General features: G+C 35.2%; 1 protein-coding gene and 1 long non-coding RNA gene across 3 annotated transcripts in view; one reads left to right on the top strand and one right to left on the bottom strand.

Annotated features, from left to right (window-relative positions):
* Nucleotides 1-280: 280 nt before the first annotated feature.
* The window catches only part of RAB10 (RAB10, member RAS oncogene family), an 85993-nt gene continuing 75104 nt past the window's right edge, over nt 281-11169 (bottom strand). Inside the window, exons 4-6 of the mRNA XM_049095438.1 lie at nt 8021-8110; nt 7417-7518; nt 281-2822 (exon numbers count right to left, since the gene is read on the bottom strand). Coding sequence (XP_048951395.1) covers nt 2739-2822; nt 7417-7518; nt 8021-8110 — 276 coding nt within the window. The 3' untranslated portion in view covers nt 281-2738. The remainder of the gene's footprint in view (nt 2823-7416; nt 7519-8020; nt 8111-11169) is intronic.
* On the top strand, nt 2819-6720 carry LOC112664676 (uncharacterized). 2 transcript variants are annotated; one of them, XR_004805928.2, is made up of 4 exons: nt 2819-2910; nt 4193-4287; nt 5326-5761; nt 6327-6720. It is a non-coding gene; the product is annotated as an uncharacterized LOC112664676 (long non-coding RNA). The 2 variants fall into 2 exon arrangements; XR_003139882.3 differs by lacking the exon at nt 6327-6720 and having other exon boundaries at nt 5326-5899.

Raw genomic sequence — 11169 nt, 5'->3', positions numbered from 1 at the left:
CAGCTACAGTTGGCCTTTGGTACATTCTAGTGTTGCTGGATGGGGAGTGATAGTCACTGACTCTTTTGACACCAGGATGATTCTTTTTAGTGTCCCAGAGATTTCCATTTTTTATGTAGTTTCTTACAAAGATAGTTCTTGAAAACTTCCGGTTTTTCCTAGGCTGAGAAAGTTACTTCTCTTCTATCTGCCCCTCTAATATTGTTTGTTATTGTGTATTGTCTTCAGAAGTAATCCTCCATCTTCAACTCCATAAATAAATGAAAACCAAGCCACACAGTTGGAAATCAAGTTTTGTTTTTATATGAACAGAAGAAGACCATCTAGAAATATTTCAGTTTATTTAAATTGTTAAGTAGAATATGAAACCGAATTTGTAGCTAGTACCAGAGAATGGACTTAACTGTTTGGTGTTTAATGAGAACAGCTTCTACACAGGATCCCAAGAGACTTACAGAAAAAGGGGCAAAGCCCTAATATTAAGCAAATAAAACTCATGTTTCAAACAGGTTATACAAAAATTGATTTATACTCCATTTCCCTTTTTTTGATATTTAGAAAGTGCAGATTTAACAAAAGGTAGCCATATCCTTTCTATGTACAATGCCGATTATAATTATGCAAACAAAACTGTCAGTCTGTTACCCAAAAATCCCAGTGTTTAGCTCTCAAACCTTAAGTCACTGAATCGAATAAGGATTAAAGAGGGTTAAAAATAAAAAAGCTATTGCCACATTCCAGATGAAGGAAAGCAACACATACATTAAAATTAATCTAACAATAGTAGGTTTAACCTATAACTTTTCGAGAAGCTTAACATCATTTCATTATTATTTTTAGTGGAAAATTAGGGATTATTTGGCAATGCTGCTTTTACTAGTAAACAATGATAAAGTCAAGTGAAGGAAAAGCCTAACAACAACAACCAGTGAGGCATATAAAATTGTTTTTAGGGTACTATCTGAAAAATTCATGGATGTTTATAGCAGATACGTCCCTATGTTGTTGATGTGAGCCAAGAGAGCATTAAAATGCTATCCACGACACAGAAAGACTTTTCAATGGAAGCTGCTGTCCTAAACTCAGCCTCTGCTAGAAATGAATCATGCTATTCACAATTATTTCAACAAAGGTATCATCTTAGGATGCTAGCAGCATAGCAAACTTAACTTACCCTATCCTGATGATAAGCAATGAAGCAAAACTAGAAAAATGAAGTGAAAAAAGGACAGGGTTAGAGATAGCTGAAGATCTTATCTGTACATGAAAAGCCTTTTGTTGTCCTTTTCCCAAATCTATGGTAATACACGTTTTCCAAAGGGATGTGAAGACAGGACTTAAAAGTAATATTCTAAAGTATTTCTAATCTTAAGGTAAAGACAACTTAACACTGAAAAAGTGTTCTTCAAAGGCCAAATCTCAGTATATTTGGCAAACATGTTAATAAATTTCACTCCTCCTCCTTCCCACCATTTAAAAACAAACAAACAAACCTTTACTGGGCTACCAAACTGCTAGAGGAGTTGCCAAAATGGAGACTACTCAAATTTCGGTTAAGAGATTTATTCTAGGAAAGTGAATAGGCTATACACCTAATTAGAAAGACAAACCACAACACCCTCCAAACACTAGTGCATGCAATTAACTCTTCCATTTCATAAACTCGGTGGATAGAAAGGGAACAAAGAGGGAAGGAGAAGAGGAGCATGAAGTAAAAGAGTGAATGGAGGAATCCGGGGCAGAAGTTTTAAGGGAGAGAGAAAATGAGAGGAAGACATTTGAGAGTAGTAGGCAGTTAGAATTGATCTTTCAGTTTACTTATTAGCAAGTTAAATCAGTACTTTATGTTAAACTTGAAAAACCTACTAGTTTGCCCCTTTCATTTTTAAATAACTCATACCATTGGATGGTGGGGGAGGGAGGAGCAAATAAAGCAGCATGCAGGAAGACAGACACAAGGAAAAAGTGGCCAAAGAGAAGAACTGGTGGCAGGAATAGCTTTAAATATCAAGGCCACTTAAAATAAGACTCAGCAAACCAAAGCTATCATTTCTGCATTACCCTTTGTCCTCAATTAACTACTTTGAAAATTACAGCCAAGCAAACCACAAACATTTCAATGGTTTATGTTTGGATGATATGTATGTCTCCTGCACATGCTTCCACCAAAACAAACAAACAAACAAAATAAAGGGAAAACCAAAGAAGTTCCTTTCCACATAAGGCACAGGACAAAATTAATCCCATTTACACATTCAAGGCGAAAATGAGTGTTTTCCTGGCTTTTGTTTGTTTCTTTTGCTATCACATGTCTATAGATTATAGGGACTCAAGCACATTATCCATGACAGAAAATTCCACTGTTGTACAAAATAAAATTGTTAATTCTAACTTTTATTCTTATACAATTTGCAGAATAGAGTTGAAATGATTGCTATAGGTTTTAATGTTGATAAGAAGAACTGGACTATAATACAACTGAAATGCAGTGGTGAGCTGAGCAAGTACATTTAAAAATGAAGTCACAGACATGATTTTTCTATACATTTTCTTGTTTGAAGAAAATTATAAAGTCAGCAAGCAGTCACGGATGAAAGAACAAATAAAACAGGTGGATTGGAGAGTTAAGATGAGGAACAAAAATATCTGTTTAGAGTTAAAAATGGACAGAGTGGTTTATTTTGCAGCAAGAGGAAAAAACAGGGTGGTGGATGGCAACTGACGGAACAGGAGAACGCTCAGCAACATTTGCTCTTCCAGCCTGTCACGCCGCCTCCACTGCTGATATCTACATTTTCACTGTTGGGCTCTTTTACAGGGGTCTGGAACAAACACACAAGGAAAGCAACCCATGAAAAAACATTGCTACAGAGAAATCAAGATTTAACCACCAGAAATATTCTCATAAAGGTAACAAAATGTAACTAGTCACCTGAGATAGGTTTTCTCTCCCATGCAAAGTGAAGATTCAGCAGCTTTGTTTCTGCTGCCATTTCACCTGCTTACCCCAAGTTCTGAACTGTCTAGAGGCCTCTAGACACCCCTGTAATAAAGCTTTCAATATCTTTTCTGCTCTAATTTGCATAGAGGTTTGCTCTTAGCCCTGACCCCCTGAGTATCTAGAACTTAAAAAGCATTATCAAGCGTATGTATAAAACCTGATGTTGGGTCAAGTCTAACCTCAGAGAAGTAAAACAGCCCCTTCTGTCTGGTTACTTGCCTTTTGAGACTGAAGCTTGAAATACTCTATCATAGTTCTATTTATTTTTCTATCATAGTTTTAAAAAGGCAATCTCAACAATGATATACTAACATTAAATGGAGGAAAAAGAATAGGGCAGAATGCAAAGTTGTGTAATTCATGTTAAAAATGGATATAGAAAAAAAAATCAAAAGGAAAGACACCAAATGTCAATAGGAGAAAACTCTCAGGTACTGGGTTTATGAGTGATTTTATTTTCTTCTATGAATAATCCTGTATTTCCCCAATAACCTAAATATTAGTTTTAAAATCAGAAGAATATACTATTTTTAATGGATAGCCTAGTCTTTACAGTATGCATGAAAAGAACATTTTAACAGCTTACATACAGTAAAGCATACAAATCTTAATTGTGCTTAGATTTTTAGTATATAATATGAAGCTAGCAGCTCAAAATATAGAACGTAATACTCCCAGAAGGCTCCCCTGTGCCCCTTTCCAGCCAGTTACCACCCTCCTAAAGGTAATCAGTACTCTCATTTCTGTCACCAGGGATTAGTTTGTTTTTTTTTTTGTTCTTGACCTTCAAATATATGCAACCATGTTTTATGTATTCTTTTATGTATGATTCTCTTTACTCAGCATCAGTCTGTGAAATTTACCCAGGCTGTTTTATTGTGTTAACAGTAGTTCATCATGAATGAAATTTTAAAAGTTAAGATATAACTAGAATGTATTCTCTCATGGCAATATAAGGGAAAGTTAAAGTAACCCAGGGGGTAAAACTTAAAATATTATAAAAAGTCATGTAGCCCAAGAGAAGCCCTACTTAAACTCATAAGGAGGTGAAATTTTGACTTGCGCTTTGAGCTCACCTACCTACTCTTACTGCCCAATGGGATTCTTCTCATTGTATGTTAAAATTTCAAGTTTTGCATTAAAAAAATCTTTGTGAGTTTTCCTGAACAACCAACTTTACTCCTATTGCAGATCTTGAGAAAAATGTACGGAAGAAGATAAAGAGGCCAGTCAGCATATATCCCACAACAAAAGAATATGGTTATACAGGAAATATTCTTTCTCTGGTAATTTTCACATGTGGGTCAGTTAAAAGTACATGGGTGTTTAAAAAAACAAAATACATGGGTGCTTGTAACCAGGGAGGTCACTATATTAATTAGCACCTCACTCACAGTCTATCCTTTTACAATTTAACTTAGATCCTTGAAAGAGACTCTCTGAAAAAAAGAATTATCCCGTGCAGAGTAAAATATTTTAAAGCCAAAAGTATTAAATTTATTAAATACATGAAAACTGTTCCTAGCCAAAAATAAGGGCGAATAACCAGATTTAAAAAGTGAGCAAAGTTTACAGAAAAGGAAATACAAAAGTGATTCTTAAACCTATCTTTAAAAATGCTCCCCATACTCTTTAAGAGAGCTACAAATTAAATATACATTTTTAAAAAATCTGCCAGGCTGGGAAAGATCTGTAAGTCTTACAATCCATTATGTGGCTAGTGTGAGTAAACAATCTCATCCATTGCCAGAAGGAGTGTAAATGGGTACAAGCCTCATACCAACATACGGCAGCATGTAACAGAATTATAAAAATGTACACATATGCTCTTTGGCCACTTCTAGGATTCTGTCCTTCATATACTTGAACATAATCATAGTCTTGCAAAATGGTTTAAAATTAAGATTATTCACTGCCATACAATTTATGAGATCATAAGGCTGAAAATCACCTGAATGTCCCTCACTGAAAAACATGTTTAATTATGACATATCCACTCAAAGGAATAGCATTCAATTATTTTAAAAGTGGAATTATTTTACTTATTTTAAGTGCCAGAGTACATGTTGCCCTGTTTAAAAAAAAAAAAAAAGGTGGGAATAAAATATATATTCAAATTTACTCATATATAAATAATTAAGAAGTTAATTACATTGATTACCTGTGGGGGAAGAATGAGAAGTTGAGGGAATGTGGTGGGAAACTTCCCTGTACTTTCACTCTCTTTAAATGTTTGAACCACGAGAGTGAATACCTATTCAAATAAGTTAAAAATGTTTTAAATCGCTTTCATTCTAAAATTAATTTTTCTTTTATCAACTCAGGAGAGAAATCATGACACAGAAAGCTGCTCGCCAAGAAGCACTCCTGTATTTCCCATACACTAATTTAAAGCATGTTTATGTTTGATGTTTTAACTCCTAACTTTACCATATTGAAAAGCGTATGTATGTGTATGGGGAAAAAATGGGATCTCACATTGGGGCCTGCCTATAAGAGGAAGACTCCAGACTGAGATCTTAATTGGTGATTCCATACTTTTAAACCTCTAACTAATGTGATAACAAGGAAGATCTATCAACCACGGGGACACAGATTATAAGACTACATAAACTTTATTTTTTTTTTAATGTCAAGATTAATGAGAAGACCAACGGATACAGTGTAGACAGAAAAAAAAAATCAAAAACAATGGAGAAAACTAAAAAATCCAGAAAGAGAAAGAACACAAGAGACAAGAGTATTTCAATAAGTGTTATGGTAAATTCTGTGGGTATAAGAATAATTTTTCACTGTGACCTACCAAACTCTGAAATACAAAGTATTCCACAACTAAGTTATTTTTCTATTCCTGTTATTCTTTTCATTTAATTAAAAATATGAACATTTTCCCTTGTCCACCGAGTACTTGACTTCTTTATTTTATTTTTTTTTCCTCACAGGCATATTTTCAAATATAAAAATGTATTTCCACAAGGAATTCCAAGAGGTTTTGGCTTTATATACTTGTGAAAGAGTATTTTTTAAATTTTAATTTTTTATAACTTTAAAAAGACACATTAAAATTTCTGAACAAAACTATATAAACATATGGGTCATTGAGTAATTGTGTTCTCTACCTCCTTCTCCTTACTACCATCACCCACTTGGAATACTTACTACTTAAGAGTTTGGTATAGATCCTTACAGATCTTTGTTTTGCTAAATAAACCAAATGGGTGTGCACATGCATTTGCATGTGTGTTTGGTAAGATATATAATTTTAAAAAGATCATATTACACGTATTATATCCTAACTTGCTTTTTATTACTCAATATATTATAGATACCAGGATATCAGCAGATGTGGAAGGGCACAACTTTTGCTTTAGAGTTCCTGTGAAAAGCAGTAACTGGTGACATTTTTCTGGTTTGAACACACAATTATAGTTAACAGGTAACTACATTTCACTATTAAAAAAATAAGTTGTTGATTTCTCTGAAATTTCACTAGATGTATATTTGAGATCCCATCACTATTATGTTTTATGGATAGATTGGTTTTGAAAAAATACTGTTATTTCAATTATAAAAATAGGATGGTTACCAGAAGCAATTAAATTTTCTCCTATACACAATTAAATTTTTTCATATACAATGCCTGCTTCTCCTTTAGGAGCTATGTCAGATTTCTTTTCTGTTTTTAAGTGCATTTAAATGTACCTTAGATTGAATAAATAACTCAGAATTTATAACCAAATCTGCGTATTAAATCTACTCATTTGAGGAAAAATATGAATTAGACTTCTCAATTTTGCTACAAGTTACTCATATTGGTAGGTATGCGATTCACAAATTGAAGCTAAACTAACTGAAGTAAAATGAATTCCCTGGGATCATGTTTCAGCAATTTTTAAAATATCGCAGATTGACATAACTGGCTAAATGAAATACAGGGATGGATTTACGGCACTTATTCAGTATATAATATATATATGCTCTTTACTGGCACATATGAGAAATGACTATATATATGACTATATATCACAGAATCAAGTGATTCTGTAGCAGTAACTATTACCTTAAATTCTAAGAAATTACAGCAATGCAAAGAATGTATAAAAGAAGTGAGTCCAAAAGTAAACAGAAGAGTCATAAGACCACGGACAAGACAAAAAGTTGAAAAAAGGGGTATAAAACCGGAGAATTGAGAGTCAGTGTGGGAACTCAATGGTGTTACTACTGACCAGATGCTAGAGATTTCTAATAGCTCACTGCTCCCCTGTTCCGTTTCTACTTCACTTTAGAGGGTTAGTTACTTGTGACAGGTAAACATGTAGGAACAATACCATCCAAATCTAATTCTGTATGTTAATCCATTACTTCAAAAAAGAATTGTGACCCTGGGCACCTTGGGAGTAAAAATTGGATCTTACCTTTCGAAGGATATCTTCAGCTAATGTGAGGAAAGCCTTTTCGATGTTTATATTTGCTTTTGCACTAGTCTCAAAAAATCTAATACCATGCTCCCTTGCAATCTAAAATAGAAGCAAAATGTCATGATAAAACTATCAAGCATAGAGTGCCAACTGATGACTTTAGCATCCTGTATGAAACATTATTATTCTAAAGGCAGCAGTCCCTACTAGGTTATATAAAACAAAATACTTCAATGGGTCATGATTCAAACGGTCAAGTTCTTTCAAAAATAAGTAAACAAAAATAACAAAAGAACTTTATCCCTTCGGGAGTTTACTTCAGATACTTAAAGTCTTAAGCTAAAAAACTGAGAATCATTGATTAGTACTTTCCCTCCTTATAGTTCAAATACAGCTAAAAATACTACTACCACAGATTTGATTCTCCCACACTTGCTAGATATGCACTGGAAAAATTCACTCAAATGATAAACTGCTTCTCACAACATTTATAAAACAATGGGAATAGCTCAGCACACTCCATTACCACTACCAACAATCAAATGCAGTACCATCTTCACAAAGAAAGGACAGCATATTAGTTTCATTCAGAGCTTTTTACCTGCTCTCCTTTTCCTTTAGGTACAACTCTTTTATCGTCCATATCACATTTGTTTCCTAGTAACATTCTTTCCACATCTTCATTGGCATGCTATAATGGAATGAAAATTTAATTTACACACTACCACGACTTACATCTTAATAGTCTCTTGTTTTTCTCAATTTTCAGTGTCACTTTTATAATCTGTAAATTTTAAAGCAATCACCCTGAAAGCACCCTATGTTAAAAGCCTATACAAATGCGTAAATTACTTAGAAACACAATTCCTAAGACGTACGGCTATCAAATATTATTTTACCCTAACAGGAGGCTGGTCTAGTTTCTAGATATATTCTCATCAAAAGAGAAGATATAGGCAAAAGATCTGAAACTGGAATGAATCCCTTATGCATAAGTTAAACCCAAGGTGGACCATGATTTTAGATAATGAATATCACCCAGTAGAAGCCTTAATTAAAAATTCTACAGAGTTCTTAAAATCTCAAAAAACTACACTGCTAGAGCACAAGAAGATCCCATGCAGAAAAATCAGTTAAAAACAAATATTTGCTCCACTGAAATCCTGACATCATTTGCACAAATAGAAAAATCCATCCCTAAAATTCATATGTAATCTCAAGGGACCCTGAAAAACAGGCAAAATGATGTTGAAAAAGAAGTACGAAGTTGGAAGATTCATACTTACTTCCTGATCTCAAAACTTACTACAAAGCTACAATAATCAAAACAGTGTGCTCTGGCATAATGATATATACATAAATAGACAGAATATAGAGCCAAGAAATAATCCCTTGCATGCATGATCAAAAGATTTTCAACAAGAGTGTCAAGCCCACTCAATGTGGGAAAGAAAGAATAGTCTTCTTTAAAACTGGTGCTGGGCATACCAGATATCAATACGTGAAAGAATAAAGTTGGACCCTTAACTTACACAATATACAAAAATGAACTTGGGGCGCCTGGTGGCTCAGCTCATGATCCCAGGGTCCTGGGATGGAGTCCTGCATAGGGCTCCCTGCTCCACGGGAAGCCTGCTTCTCCCTCTCTCTCTGCCTGCCATTCCCCCTCCTTGTACTCCCTGTCAAATAAATAAATAAAATCTTAAAAAAAAAAAATCAAAACAAAAATGAACTCAAAGTGGATCAAAGGCCTACATATAAGACCTAAAACTATAAAACTCATAAAAGAAAATATAGGAGAAATTTTTATGACATTTGATTTGGCAATGGTGTCTTGGATATGACACCAGAAGTATAGGCAACAAAAGAAAAAATAGGCAAATTTTACTTCACTAAAATTAAGAACTTTTGTGTGTCAAAGGTCTCTATTAAGAGTGAAAAGACGGGATCCCTGGGTGGCGCAGCGGTTTAGCGCCTGTCTTTGGCCCAGGGCGCGATCCTGGAGACCCAGGATCGAATCCCATGTCTGGCTCCCGGTGCATGGAGCCTGCTTCTCCCTCTGCCTATGTCTCTGCCTCTCTCTCTCTCTCTCTGACTATCATAAATAAATAAAAATTTAAAAAAAAAAGAGTGAAAAGACAACCAACCCCCAGAGTAAGAAAAATATTTGCAAATCATCTATCTTTGGTCCAATACTCCTTTCCCTGCATGTCTCTACAGCCAAGGTAGTTAGGTTCTCTAGATAACAAAAAGTAATTTGAGATTTGATTTGTCTTAAATTTGAATCCATCACATGCTTTCCACCAGCCCTATCCTTTTATGAGCAACTTTTACTTATTTCTTCAGATCTCAGCTTAAATGTCATTCCTCATATCAAGATTGTTTGGCTATTCCAGGTCCCCTGGCCTGCACCTCCATATGAATTTTAAGATTAACTTGTCAATTTCTGCCAGCTCACCCACCCCACCCCCCAAATTCCCAAGAGAGTAGGTGGGATTTTGACAGGAATTACACTGAATCTGCAGATCACGTTGGCTAGTGCTGCCATCTTAACGATGTGAAATCTTCCAATTCATAAACATGGGGTGTCTTTCCAATTACTCAGATCTTTCATTTCCTTTTAACATTTTATGGTTTTCAGTATTTAAGTCTTGTATGTCTTTGGTTAAAATTTTCCTAATTTTTCTTCTTTTTGATGCCACTCTAAATGGACCTATATTCTTAATTTCATTTTTGGATTATTCACTGCTAGTATGTAGAAATTCAATTGATTTTTATATACTGATCTTGTTTTAGCAGTTTTATTTTTTGGTTTGTGCATGGTTTTTTTTTTTTTAAGTTTTTAGTTATTTGACAGAGAGAAACAAAGCAGGAAAGCCCAAGAACAGGGGGAGCAGCAGAGGGAGAGAGAAACCAATGTGGGGCACAATCCCAGGACCCAGGGATCATGACCTGAGCCAAAGGTAGTTGCTCAACTGACTGAGCCACCCAGGTGCCCCTATGTGCATGGTTTCCTTAGGATTCTTTTTTTTTCTTTTTAAGATTTTATTTATTTGAGAAAGAAAGAGAGGGGGCATGCACACAAGCAGTGGGAGTGGTAGGGAGGTGAGAGAGAAGCAAGCTACTCACAGAGCAGGGAGCCCAACGCAGGACTGGATCCCAGAATCCTGGGATCATGACCTGAGCCATAGGTAGATGCTTAACCAACTGAGCCACCCAGGCACCCCTCCATAAGATTTTCTGAATACAAAAATCTCATTACTTACATATACAGTTTTCCTTCCCAATCTGGGTTTCTCCCTTTTCTTTTTGCCTAATTGCCCTGGCTAGAACCTCTACTACAATTCTGAGCAGAAGTGGCATACTTCTCATTTTTGTGATTGTAAGGGCAGGTATGATGCTGACTGTGGGATTTTCACAGATGTCCTTTACTAGGCTAAGGACATTCTTTTCTATTTCTAGTCTGTGAGTGTTTTTATCATGAAAGGGTGTCGGATTTTGTCAAATTTTCATGGAGTCTGTTGGAACGATTGTATGGCTTTTTGTCTTTTATCACGATGGTGTACTACAGGGGTGCCTGGGTGGCTCAGTCAGTTATGCATCTGCCTTCAGCTCAGGTTGTGATCTCAGGGTCTTGGAATCAACCTCCACATCAGGCTCCCTTCTCAGCAGGGGTCTCCTTCTCCCTCTCCCTCTGCCCCTCCCCACTGCTTATTCTCTCTCAAATAAATAAATAAATAAATAAAATCT

Source organism: Canis lupus, chromosome 17 (genome assembly GCF_003254725.2).
Source record: "Canis lupus dingo isolate Sandy chromosome 17, ASM325472v2, whole genome shotgun sequence".
Classification (NCBI taxonomy): Eukaryota; Metazoa; Chordata; class Mammalia; order Carnivora; family Canidae; genus Canis; species Canis lupus.
Note: the sequence above shows the minus strand (reverse complement) of the source record. Positions and strands in the feature narration are given on the sequence as shown.